The sequence below is a fragment of the Monodon monoceros genome, unplaced genomic scaffold, assembly GCF_005190385.1.
Source record: "Monodon monoceros isolate NGI ecotype Baffin Bay Population unplaced genomic scaffold, NGI_Narwhal_1 Super_Scaffold_12, whole genome shotgun sequence".
Taxonomy (NCBI): Eukaryota; Metazoa; Chordata; class Mammalia; order Artiodactyla; family Monodontidae; genus Monodon; species Monodon monoceros.
This window is the reverse complement of record NW_021703768.1, coordinates 93,020,138-93,033,762: the sequence shown is the minus strand read 5'-3', so window position 1 is coordinate 93,033,762 and position 13,625 is coordinate 93,020,138. Positions and strand designations below refer to the sequence as shown.

The 13,625-nt window shown below is 41.9% G+C and overlaps 1 protein-coding gene across 3 annotated transcripts in view; it reads right to left on the bottom strand.

Annotated features, from left to right (window-relative positions):
• The window catches only part of NREP (neuronal regeneration related protein), a 31,661-nt gene that overhangs the window by 17,627 nt on the left and 409 nt on the right, over positions 1–13,625 (bottom strand). The window contains exons 1-3 of one of the 3 annotated variants that reach the window (XM_029217936.1): positions 11,342–11,390; positions 10,902–10,943; positions 9,534–9,602 (exon numbers count right to left, since the gene is read on the bottom strand). In XM_029217936.1, the coding sequence (XP_029073769.1) occupies positions 9,534–9,536 (3 nt within the window). In that variant the 5' untranslated portion in view covers positions 9,537–9,602; positions 10,902–10,943; positions 11,342–11,390. Of the gene's footprint in view, positions 1–9,533; positions 9,603–10,901; positions 11,013–11,341; positions 11,391–13,625 lie in introns of those variants that run through there. The other 2 variants (XM_029217937.1, XM_029217935.1) reach the window with 2 other exon arrangements.

Sequence of the window (13,625 nt, the reverse complement as noted above, 5' to 3'; positions counted from 1 at the left end):
AATTCTCTTAGCCATGCAACCACAGAAAGTACATGAGATCGCATCTTTCAAACAGTGGGTCCGTTCCCTGACCAGTATTCATTCTCTCAGCCAGTGTTAACTGAGTCCCTACAACGCAGCAGGCACTAGGCTAAATGTTCAACCATGTGCTGCCAACAGTGCACGCAGGTTCAGCAACCACCTGGCAAAGGTGCACAAGAACAGACTCTCCCCTCATGGTCTCAGTAAGCCTTTTGGTAACTTTCACTATGACGACAATGAAGGACATGAAACAGTCCTTCTTAGTAAAGTACTTGATAACAATCCCTTACTTGGGTCGTGTTTATAAGTATCTTAGTCAATTAAGTTTTATTCATCTAACTACAGACGCTAGTTTTTCCTTGACAGTTCTTAACGCTGGCTGCCAAACACGCAGTATCTTCTAATTTCTACTCTTTCCTGTCCAAGAATGGGTTCTATATCTGACACTGACTTTATCCAATAAAAGTGACCTCAAAATGCCTGGACCCATTTTAAACACAACTTTTGTAGATTTCTCCCTGTTCAGCCACTGGACTGCAGTATTTTTCCCTGCTGGAATTGTATCAAATACAATTCAGACAGGAAGGCTGTTACCTGCCCCAGTAATCAAAGGACACTGGTGTGTGATGGTGATCTGAGTAAGGGCTGGAGTGGAGAAGGGAGAAGAGCTAGAACCGGGCAACGACACCAAAACTTCTGTGCACGTTATGAATCTCCCTCTTGTTTTAATTGCCTATTGGTATGAGTCTCTGGCTCATATTTTCACTGGCAACAACTATTCAGCCATTCTCCCTTTCTTTCCAGTCAATGGCTCTGGTTCCCAATTTCAGCTTAAAAGGGGCAAAGAGGCCTTCCTTTCATCAAGCACATTCTCTTAAATATCTTCTCCTTCTCCTTTTCAAACACGAATTATGTTTGTATTTTAGTCTATGAAAGTGAGGATAAACAAGGATAGTGTAAAATCAAGGGTTTAAAAATACTTCCAGCTAGATAATCCTAACACTTTTCAGGCACAAAGCTTAGACTGGAAACCATTCTAAGGTAATAAGAGGCAATCATGTCACTTATGAAGATTTCATTACCTCGTGAAACCAGGGCAGATGATGCTCTACCGTCATGAATGCCTTAGTCAGACCGCTGAGAGGCAAACTGGGACCACTGGCAAAACACCACTGATAACCTGGAGCACAACGGCACCCCACAGCCAGTGTTCTGGATGGATGTGTGACTCCACCCTGAAGATGAGAGTCCTCTTCCAGCAGACCACACTGAACTAACCTTCTGGACACTCTCAGGGCCTCTTCTGTCTAAAGAAGTGTAGAGGAAGGGAGCACAGAACTACAGAGCTGGTTTTGTATTGTGCTTAGACTTCACTTAACTCTCCCCTTTTACCTCCCTAACAAACACTGAGCCTTCTTTATTCAGTGAGAGGGGTTTTCAGCAGCAAATTCATCACCCGTCCATGGTGATCTCATTTCCTGGGTCATACATTCTACAATCTGCACTGTCGCGACCCTGCAAAGCGTTGGGCTATTACTAGTTGTAAATCTCAAGGTGAACCACCCGGTTCTGCCCAGAAATAACAGATCTCCACGTATCCCTGAGCTCTGATTCATTCATTTATTCCACAGACATTTATCGATTACTAAGAGTGTGCCAGTTCCTACACAGGTACTGGAGCAGTGGTCAGAGTGGTTCATGGAGGTGCAATCTATTCTAAGGTCCATGAAGGTTAGGGGTTCCTTCTACTTTGTAGGAAAAGAATGCCAATCAACTTCACTAGCTGTTCTAGAGTTCCCTCTCAATGATGAAACTTTCCCACATCTGAACTCACCATCCTGGTAGAGGAAAAGGAAAAAAATGAGGCATCACAGCCTCAACTGCTATCATAAAAAGAGGCCTGATGTTCACTTACTAGTGGTCAGTGTTCGTGTTTCAAGTTTACAATCTTGGAGGGTAGAAAAGCATGCAGAAAGAAGCCAGCTACAAGTCGACTGTTGTGTGATGAGTGTACAGAGGAGCATGAGATCATTCCTGCTGGATGTCCTGGGGTGAGTTTCATGGAGGAGTTGTCATTTAAATTCAGTCTGGAAGAAGAGCTTTATTTTGTCAGGAGGAGCATTCTTTCTAGGACTGAGTAAGCAAAGGCACAGAGGGAGGGCCTCCTGGGGCATGTTCAGAATAACAAGTGGCCTGGTCCCTCTAAGAAAATATATGCTATAGTAGCTAGAAATAAAAGATGAGTTCACATAGTTCCTGGCATGGCTGCCCAGCCACAGAAATTAAACTTATGAAGGTTTAAACACCGAAGTTGAAAAAAAAATACTTGAAAGTATGAGGTGGGAGTAGGCTTAAGGAATTCAAGGAACAGTGCTTACCTATGTCACTTACTGAGAGACTTAGGGGATGAGTCCAACCTCATCTGAAGGGGCCAAAGGAGCCGGTAAAATCGTTTCATATTGAAAACCTTGCAGCTGATGCCTTCTGAGTCTGTGCTGTTTCCAGAAGAGGTTCCAGAAAAATCCTTCTTGGTCTTGGCTTTCCCCAACTTTTGTGTATCATGTGACAAGATTCCCTTATGATGGTCACTAGACTACTGACTAAATTAGTAACAGCCTGTAGGCTTCAAATTGTAAACAATTTTATTATGGTGATGTAAGTGTTGGCTTGAACTCTGAATACGTACATCTGGCTAATCAGGAAGAAGTAGAGAGAGAGAACCAGCTGGGTGTGTGTGGTTACAACTGATTAGCACATGGCTACACCCAGTTAGCCTCACAGAAGGGACGCATGGGGCCTCCTTTCATGCAGCTGGCACGGCAGCAACACCCTCTCTGGCCAAGTGGACACTGACGAACCCTCTGGCATTTACCAGTGGAAGTGTTGCCACCTTCTCCCAAGAAAGAGGTTAAGCGTATGCTCCCTTCCCAATTCCTTCCAGCTAGGGACCTTCTTTCTTTTCCACCACTCCACCCTGACCCAAAGAGAGTGAGCAGTAAATTAAGCTTAAAATCAATCAGAAGGTGTATGTGAGTGTGTGTGCCCTTTTCTGTTGGGCACAATCAAAATGCAAAGAACCTGAGACAGGCTGGAACCTCAGTGAGAGCCTCGGGCCATCTCCAAGATGCCCGCTCAGTGGCTTCCTCTGGCTCAGCACATCAAGTCCTCATCCTCTAGGTCGAGTGTGTGAGGTCTGTCTTTGAGAGCATAGAGGCCCTAAACAGGGAGGAGGACATTCCCTACTGTAGTAAAAACGCATTATGCTCACTCCTGTAAACATACTTTTCTTTTATGAGAAATATGCTTTTCTCTCAACTAAATCTACCGGAATATTCTTAATTCTTCATTCACTCAATACTTATTAAGGATTGATGCTAAGCCCTAAAAATCTTAAGAAGGCATAGTACCTGCTCTCAAGGAGCTTCTAAGTTTCAAATTTTGTGCCGACTCCAATCAGTTGTTAACAGAACAAGATTGTGAGGATTGGGAAATCATATTCAGGGTGAATAATAATAATGAGCGTCAAGACACTGATTAGCAATGTCTGCCACAGGTATATAGCAGGAGTCAGTGGTGGCACACATACCATACATTTGTCATCTCTGGGTCTAGCTGAATTTCTACCTCCTTAAAAAAAAGTTTTTGCCTATAATCCCCAGTCCCCAATAATACCACTCTTCTGCATTTTACAATTTAGCACTAGATTATACTGCAAGACAATGTTTAAGTTTGTCATGCATATTAGTCTTCTTGCCACAACTAAAATATAAATCCACTGAGGCCACTGGCCAACTGTGCACTTTCCATAATGCAAAGAACTAAGCATAAAGAAAGTGCTCAACAACAACAATAACAACAAAAACTTGTTCAGCTGACATGGGAATATATGCATAACCCTACTGCTAACTCTTCTCATTTTCTTTTTTTTTCACTCTTCTCATTTTCTTCAGTACTTTCAGACATGGCATCTTTGTTTTCTTGGGACCACTTTCATAATATCACAGAATGAGATTATCCTGGAAATAAGTAAAGGCTTTAAAGTTCCAAAACTGGGAGCAAAGGTCCTCCTGGATCCCAGAGGGGATTTTTAGGACTGCAGGAGAAGCTGCTGTGAGTTTTGAGTACCACAGCTAGATCAAACCTGGAGAGCTAGCATCGTACCAGGTTGTTCAGAGTGTGGTTCTAAATGCTGGTAAAGGTGAGCAATTGCAAGCCATTCTTTTTGGGCAAGTGGGTTTATGGCTTAAGCACATTTTTTTTCTCCTGTTAATAAATAATGGATGACTTCCCTGGTGGTGCAGTGGTTAAGAATCCGCCTGCTAATGCAGGGGACACGGGTTCAAGCCCCAGTCTGGGAAGATCCCACATGCCGCGGAGCAACTAAGCCCATGCGCCACAACTACTGAGCCTGCGTTCTAGAGCCCACAAGCCACAACTACTGAGCCTGTGTACCACAACTACTGAAGCTCGCGTGCCTAGAGCCCATGCTCCGCAACAAGAGAAGCCACTGCAGTGAGAAGCCTGCGCACCGCAACAAAGAGTAGCCCCCGCTCACTGCAACTAGAGAAAGCCCACCTGCAGCAACGAAGACCCAACGTGGCCAAAAAAATAAAATAAAACAAATTTATTAAAAACAATCAATATGCCATTGAGGTACATTAAAAAAGAAAAGGGGGGGGAAGGAAAATAATTTGCTGTGGAAACTAAAATTACACTCACTTCAACTTCCTAGCTCTTTAGAGGAATGGAAGGATACAAATTACTTCTAGTCCACGAAAACTAAACAAGATTAAGTCATTAACGATGAATTTTTTGAAAGTCCAACTTAATAGGTATTAGCATGTATAGACCAAATATTTACTGAGCTTCTAACATATATTTAATACTTTATTAAGCACTATATAGGAAGTTTATAAACCCTCTGGGAGCCTATAATTTAGCTGGTCAGTGAAAGAAATGTATGTGATCCAACTAACAAATAATGCAAGAGAGTATAATCTAGTGTTACACTAGGTTAATACCATGTCACTGCTACTAATAACTGAATTGATATTTAGAATTTAGTTGAGAGCCATGCTAATGCTTAAGTCCCAAACCATTAGAGCTGCTAATACTGTCATGTGCTAATAGATCAGTTTCAGGATCACTGCTGTTTTTTAAACCACTGAGATGAGAGATTCTTGAAGCTGTCCTCAGGTGCAAAACATGTCCAGAAATACCCATTTCAGATAAATTTAGAACCAATAAGTAATATTTTTAGTAACCATAATTTCCACAGCTGTGGGCTGAGATTTATGGTTAACCTGTTTTCCAGTACAAAGCAAAGGAGTGGTTTAAAATTAGAATTTTTTAAATGTATCTTGATCAACTAAGATGACACAGTCCATGTACATGCAATATATTTTCTGGTATACTCAAATTGGATTTGCTGGTAAGATTTCCTTATTGCTAGTTTTTTCCTGTATAAGAAAGGAATTATTCAGATAATTCAGGCAAATCCCTCCCACTCCTACCTCACTCCAGCAACATTTTGAATAGCCAAGATGAATCAGACAAAAATCAACTTTTTTTTTTGTTTTAAGCATAATTATTCAGACAATTATCTCAACCCTCCATTTCACTTTGGTTGTGAGAATAAGACCTTAAAAGACTTTCCAGCCAGAAACAGCATTTAAAAAAATATGTGCAAGAGCAAGGAGGCCACAGTACTTCACTCCAAGGCTCCCAGTCGGTCCAATGTAAGTGAACAGGATGTATTAAGACTCATAATCTGGAGGTTACTCATTTGGCTTACTAAAGTATTCATATTTTAGAAGTGTATTTTCTGATTTCAAAGTATTCATCTTAGGGTTTAAAATAAAGTGAATTCCTTCAGTGTATTTATGAAGATCTGATTTACATGCCAGTTTTTAAGGATTGCATCAGGTTAAAACAGAAGAAACAAACAAACAAAAAAAATAGAATGGTGCTTTAAATAACTGTTTATTCCAAGATTTCTGCTTAAATGTCTTCTCCTGCCTGAAATATCTATTTAGTTCAAGAGGAAGCAGGACTGGGGCTAAACCCAGATAGACCATCCCTACTGTCCTCATTCCCTAAACAATTCCCAATTCTCCCCTCACAGTGTGCTAGAAGGCCTGGTGAAAGAGAAGACAGTACCATCTAAAATTACCCTCCTAGGTACTTTTCAGCATCTCCACAATCAAGAATCACTAAGCAACTTGTAAATTTACATTCCAAAACCCAACGGCACAGCTACCAACAGGACCTCATCCCTCCGCAATCTTTGTATTTTTCTTCAAACAAGGAAACCTTATGTTAATGGAGAGATTATTGAAAGAGTCTCCTTGTAAGCCCATGAATGCCACTTCACAGACTGTACAGAAAGCAGAGCTCTATGAATGGTACAATGGAGTCAACTCATCTTTTTGAAAAGCTCAGCATCGGTCTTAGAGAGAATCTAAAATTGTTCCAATTCCTAGGTCTCTGTTAAAACATAATGAGCCCATGCTTATGCCACTGTGAATCCATGGCACATCCATACTTGGAGGCAGGTTTACAGCACAGAGGGTAGTCATGTTGAAAATAAGGACTTACTCTTGACATTGAATTAAATAATTTAGTTTTTCAAACTATTCAATAAGACCCATCTGCTCATTCTGAAGTATTTTCTTCTCAGTGATGTACCTGAAGCAAGTACCTTTACAATAAAACAGCTAAGTAAAAACCAAGGACCCATATAAAATATAATCTTAGAAATTAAATTTAACAAAAAGCCAAATATAAATTAAAGAAATGCTGAAGATTTCTGCAGACTCACAATATCTTGTTAATTGCAAAGAAGGGGGTGGGGTGGGGACTAGAAAAACGTATGTTTACTAGAAAACTGAAAAAGCTGAGGGATGAGTTATTAAAAAAAAATTCTAGAAAACTAAGATAAGGCAAACCACACTCAAAATTAAAACTTTTAACAGTCCTCCTAAAATGCACAACCCCAGATGAACTGTAGTCTATGTAAATGGTGCCCCCTGGAGTTGTGCCCAAAGGGTCCCCTACACAGAATACAATGTGATTAAAGCCTTGTAGTGTTAACAAAGCAGTTGTATTTTTTTGGTAATGCAAAAGGCACATTAGTATTCTTTAGTGCCTTCAAATTATCGTTGTGAAACATCACTTTAGGGTATGTCAAATGTCTAAATATTGAATCACTCTGTTTTGAATTCTGGAGTCTACTAGTTAATTTCTTACTCTGGAACGAGCTGACTATAAATTTGTATTTGGAATAGGCCCTTTACTAAGCAGCTCAAATACACTGAAATTAGATCCTCTTTAATGTTTTAAATTATGTAAATGGAAATACACATTTAACAGAAAAGGCATGTTTGTATATTCTCTAGAGGTGGCCAGGTGTTAACTCTATTGCTTCCCTAGTACTAGTTTCTACTGTATACAGGCTAAGTCTTTAAAAAGCCAGTTACAGAGATCAGCAAAGTAATCTGTTTTAATCAAGGAAAGAAAATAACTTCATTTTTCCAAAAAGGAGAAAAGGAGGTATAAGACCCCTCTAATATCAGTTTTAAAAAAAACACAATCGAAACTTTTTTTTTTACATTAGAATGTGAAAAGACTTTGAAGACCTCAGACCTCCTGGAATAAGAGAATTGCTAGAAAGTTACTTGGAATCACCCACAGACAATAACTGTCGGTGGTTTCATTTCAGGCAATGGGCTTGTGCCAAAAGGGACTGACATCTTGATGAAAGGATCACCAAAAAGTTGTGAGAATTTTTCCATGACTCAAAATCCTTCCAAGAGCAACAAATTGTGATTTCTCATTCTGCCACCATACATAAACGACAACTGTGAGAAATTGACAACATGTAGTAATAACTCGAATTTGCTCTTCGGCATGCAAATCGTTCCAACTTTCATTCTCGGCTTTGGCACACATGCTTGCCTTCCACAAAGCTCACTCCGCTCACTACTATGGAAACATGATATTTACTCTTTGAGTCTGATCTATAGGGCTAGTTTTGGCAGAGTCAGTGGTCAAATTGATGTTCAACCAAACTGGTCACCTGACATATCACAACACACACGAATCTTCATGGTCTATCTATGGTGACACAAAGGGTAAGGTTCTGGGATAAAGAGCTATAAGACATGATGATGTGGCCAGTCACAGTAAAAGATAATTAAATAAACAAAAATACTTTGCAGCAGTTTATTTTATTACCATCCTAGAACTCTATGACAATGGCTAGTTAGGAATTTAATATGGAGTTAGGAACCATTTGCACAAAACCTACTGATTAGTTTAATTTTCTGTTCATCCCTTTTGCCTCCAACCTTAAGTTCCTTAATTTGGTCATTATCAATCTATGTCCAAACAAGATCTATTTGATTAGGTGCTTTGACACCCACCTGTTGAAATTACAGGTGAGGCACATACAAAAAATAAGAGCTTACTTATTAACAGAATTCAAACAGAATTCACTTAACTGCTTCTGATTCATTTTTCTCGTTGGAAGCTTATACTTGGATTGTTCTCAAAGAAAACATCAAGTACATCGGATTCAATTTTGATTCATTAAATTCCTCCCTCGTTTAAAAGAAAAAATGAAAACTAAATTTGGAAATCACACACTCTAAGTGGCAAAGAGGTGTTTTAAAGAGCATAAACATCTCCAGGAGGACATGCTGTACTTCAGTGAAAAGTTTCATGACATTTCTGTTCTATTTTTCAGTTCAACTTTATTTCCATAGAGGAAATTTTTCAAAGAAAATTAATACACTTATTCAACTGTTTATAACGTGTATTTCATCTATTTCTTTAATCAGTCATCAAACACTTAACTTCCTCCTCTGTGGATCATAACGCTTGTCAGAAATAGTTACACTTTCATTTAGAGGATAACATGCTTATCTTCTAAAACTGAGCAGATATCTCTCATAAATGAAGTTATAAATCAACAACAACAAAAAAACACTAATTATGTTTGAGATACAATAGACAGTGTATTAATATAAAAGTCCATGCTCTATGTATATATTGCTTTTAAAGACAGCAGATTCTATAGCTGTTGGATTAGCTGGACACAGACTCCTATTTTGGGGGATAAGTTCTGGCTATCTCTAATAGAAGACTCATTGCTTTGTTTGAGCCCTACTGCTGCCACCTCTTCCACGCATGTCACAACATATCACTCTTCTTAAAGAACAGAATGGTTTCTGTTGTTGGAGTTAAATAAATCGCCACTTCTGAAAGAGGAATTTCAGTTTTCTATTCAAAATGATTGAAAATCAAAAGACCTAATCCCTAATTCACCACATCCAGTTCATATAAATTGCTGTACTGCAAAGCTCCCCAGGCTAGAGACAGAACCTTTGAAAGGTCAGATGGGGTAGGAACAATGGAGGGTTCAAGCAGGATGAAGGTGGGTGGTTGATATTTATATGGAATAAAGACTGATAAGAAGCAACTGAGAATCTCCTCTGATGACCAATGCTTACCATTTTGAGAATCCTTAACAGTCTTGGCCTTGCACCCTCCCTCTCTTCAGTCCAAGGAGACCAACCAACCTGCAAAACATGTTTAAATACAGTAGACAAATTGCCACACCACAGGTCAGCAAATGAGAAAGCCTGTTTAGAGGCTACAGACAAATAACCATTTTCTGTGGTTAAGCTAAGTTACATGCAAATTATTGTAACCACTGGGGCTTCTGAAAGAGCTTTTCAATCGGTCTGTAGGCTTAAATAGGGGACAAAGGAATCCCTGGTACCTAGCTTCCCAGAGTCCTGGGCTATTCTTATTGTTGGGTTCATCTTTAAATTGCAGGAGTTCAAACTTAAAAGTAGAACCAAGTGATAAAAATAGATTGTTTTCTGGCTGCTCTTTGTTCCCAGACATACTACTGGCAGTATATTTGCAATCAAGACAGCAGAATAGGAATCAGCCTTCCACCGCGTAGTGTAATGCCTCAGAGTGGATATTTTTGGAAATGGCACTGCATTACATAACCTTCCGTGCTTAAAAAAAAAAAAAAAAAAACTACACTGAGGGGGAAAAGTCAGGAATATACACCATTATGCCCTTCTCCCTAAACCAAATAAACATTAATGTACATGCTGCAGTGATTTTCCTCTCAACCTTTGTGTCATCAGAACACAGTTCTTTTGTTAACATAAGTTAAGACAAAAATTAAGATGAATGGAGAAACTAAAAGTTCTCTAACAGGGTATCTTAAGCTCTTCGAGTTTTCCTATAATGGTATTACAGATACATATAAATGCAAATGAGATTATTATCATCATCAAGCAAAAAGCAGTCAGTTATTTTTAAGCCCTCCCTCCCCTGAAGTTCAACTGCTTTATAAGAAAATGCAGGAAAAAAAAGTGTTGCAAGATCGAATGCCTGGAAAGACCCCAGGAGGCGACAGCAGCTTTGAAAGAGTAATAAAGTCTAAGGATGGAGGGACACAAATTCATTTTATAAAAGGCGCGGGGGGGGGGCGAGGCTTGCATGCACCAAAGTGCATCTCATGAAAAGAAACAAAACAGTTCCTAACAATGCTTTATGAGCAAGAAGAACAAAAATTAACCACACCAACAAGCAAAAAACCCCACCCCTTCGCAAAAGAATTCTCCCTCTTAACTTGTGCATTTTTTTTAAAAAAGCCCAAGTTAAATTCCAGCCTTAATGCAGTAGGACCCAAAATGCCAGAATTTCTCCAAGTACACGCTTCAGCTCTTTAGAATTAAGAGGGAAGAAGCATGAACTCTGCAGGGTTGAAGGGTCCAGCTAAGAGCAACGGCAAGAAATCGACACAAAAGAGAAAGCAGCGCTCCCGGCCGGGGATGGGAATGGCATATACTTACAGACAAAAGCCCCGCTCCCTGTTCACTCTCTCCTCTCTACACCTGAAACACAAATGTGGATGAAAAAGGGTATCATGCTAGAAAGACAGCTGGGGGATGGGGAGAGGGGGCAGGGGGAGGGAAAAGGGGTGGAGGAAGAGGAGGGAGGAGGGGGAAGGGAAACAAAACCCAAACCAGCTTCACTTCCAAGAAGTGCAGCCTTGGAAAAAGGAGGGGAAGGTCTCCCTGCCTCGCGCTCTCTCTCTCTCCAAGAGTGTGTCTCTTTCTCTAAGAGTCAGTTTCTTTCTCTCTCTTTCTCTCTCTCTCTCTCTCTCTCTCTCTCTCCCTCTCTCTGCTGCTAGTGTGCTAGTGAACAATGAGCTAATTCTGATGGGCTGGTGCGGCGCCAGCGCCCCAGCCTTGCTGCCACTGTGCTGCCGCGGCGGAGCCAGACTGCTTACTCGGCAGGAATCGGCGACTCGGGGCCCGGTCGGCGAGCGGCCAACGAGCGCGCGCCCCGGCCCTCGGCACCCCGGGCACCCCGCTGCCCCCACTGCGCTGGCCCGGGCCTGGGGGACAAAGGGGCCCGCAGACAGGCGCGCCGCCCCGGCCCCGCCCCCCGCAGCGCGGCGCGCACTCACGCCGGCCCGGCCTCTGTTGCCCCGGCGGGCCTCTTCGCCTCGACGTGCGGTTGCTTTTCAGACAAATAAGGAGGCGGAGGAGGCGGTTTGGGGGCGAGCCAAGCGTGAAGGCGGCCAGGGCGCTGCATAGCCCGGCGGCTGGCCAAGGCCGCGGGGAGAGGCGGCGCGGCCCGTACTGTAATAATAAACCTGCAGCAGAGGGCATCTGAGGGAAAGAGGACGGCGACGGGCGGCAGCCGCCTTCCCTTTTATGTGCCTGTCCCGAGCCGAGTAGAAAATGGTGCCCGCGGCGGCGCGGAGCCACACAGACACACAAAGAGCCGGCGTTGCATGCGTTTGCGCACGACCCGGGTCTGCCCAGCCGGGGACGCGCGCCCCGCTCCCGGCCGCGAGGAAGCCCGCGGCCCGAGCACCCCAGCGGCCCTGTGGCCGCGCGCGCGCACACACGCAGGCACACACATACACACACACGCGTGCGTGCACACAGTCACACGCGTGCACAGGCAGCAAGAGCTGAGCTCTGATGTGATCAGCACCCTCCCCAGGTGCTCCCTTCTCCTTCCCGGAAGGATTTGGTAGGTTCCCCACTCTCAGCCCCACTGAAATCATACTTCTGAAAATTGGAGATTGCGTTTTAAAAGCGGTTATTTGCATTTCTGATTTTTTTTTAAACCTCATCTTTCTAATTTAAAATCTGACTGTCTTTTCACAGTAATGTAAAAGCTCAAAATTTTGCTACAAATTCGAACAAACTGGTTTCGTTGCCAACCAAGTGGGATATAATTTTATGGTAATTGTCAGATGTTAGAGGACAAGATTATTTCCTAATTAAATTGCTTTGCCAAGAGAAAAAAGATATAAAGGATCGTAATGTCTTTTAAATTTGCCATCAACATTTTACTTCTAATCACTGAAAGCAATGTTTTCCATTATAACAATCAAAAGGAAAGGGGGGGTGGACTTACAAAACTAAGTTATTAAACATATATTTATAGACTGTCTTGTTTTTTAGTCTTAAGTTTTTTTGAGTAAGAAAAGCACACCTTAAAAAGCAATGTTTTACACTCAATTATAAAGAATAAATTCTCTGTAAGCTTATTGCCAGGACTATAGATGTCCTTGCACACTACCAAAGCAGCAAGTACTGATTAGGCTGCCAGTGGGTGCCATGTTTAAGGGGTCCACTAGGAGCTTCCCTGAATTAATCTAAAACATCACAGTCGTTTTCCTGCCAAAAAAACTTACCTTGGAACCATTACTAGGAACAAAGGGAAAAAACAAGTCTCAGTGAACTTCCCTAATGCCTTCAGGCCAGTGTTCACCAGCCAGGAAAGTGATGGAAGGCAGGTCTGCCGAGTAAATGGGGCAGTGGGATAGGGCAGAAGCCTGGGGGCTGCCTCTGCAGGTCTGCAGCCCCAGGAAGCTGGTAAAGGGTACCCCAACATTGAGATCTTGGGCATTCACCTCAGAGTCAGACTCGAAACCCAACAGGGCACGGCTACATGTACCAAAAATCTATCCCAGGAAAGTATGTTCAAAAGGTACTTCTACAAGAAAACATTTCTACACACACACACACACACACACACACACACACACACACACATACACACAAGCTGCCTTTAGTGTTTATGCAAAATTTACCTAAGATGATGTCCTTTCAAAACACAGGGAAATTTGGAATTTATTAAACGTTATTTTTTCTCCACGTGTAATCACAGACATCTAGGTGACACAGATTTTTTAAGTAATAAGAACACTGGGTCAGAATCATAATCTATTTATTGTGTTCCAGAAAACAGTTGCAAACCAACTATTCAAGAAACATTCTTGAGTCCCTCTGGGTGTAGGAGACTACACTAACCACTAGGGACCTAAATAGGACCACCCACCATGTCACCTCACTCAGGAAATGTAACAATAGCTGTCTCAGGGGCTCCTGGCTGTCATGCTCCGTCCCACTCCCATCTATCCTGCGGGTGACATGGTAGACCTACTCTCCTGAAATACTTTTCAATCATGGTACTTACTCCCTGCTCCATTACAGTACAAAGACCATACTTAGTCTTCCACTTAAAATTCGCCACAATGTAACCACAATCCA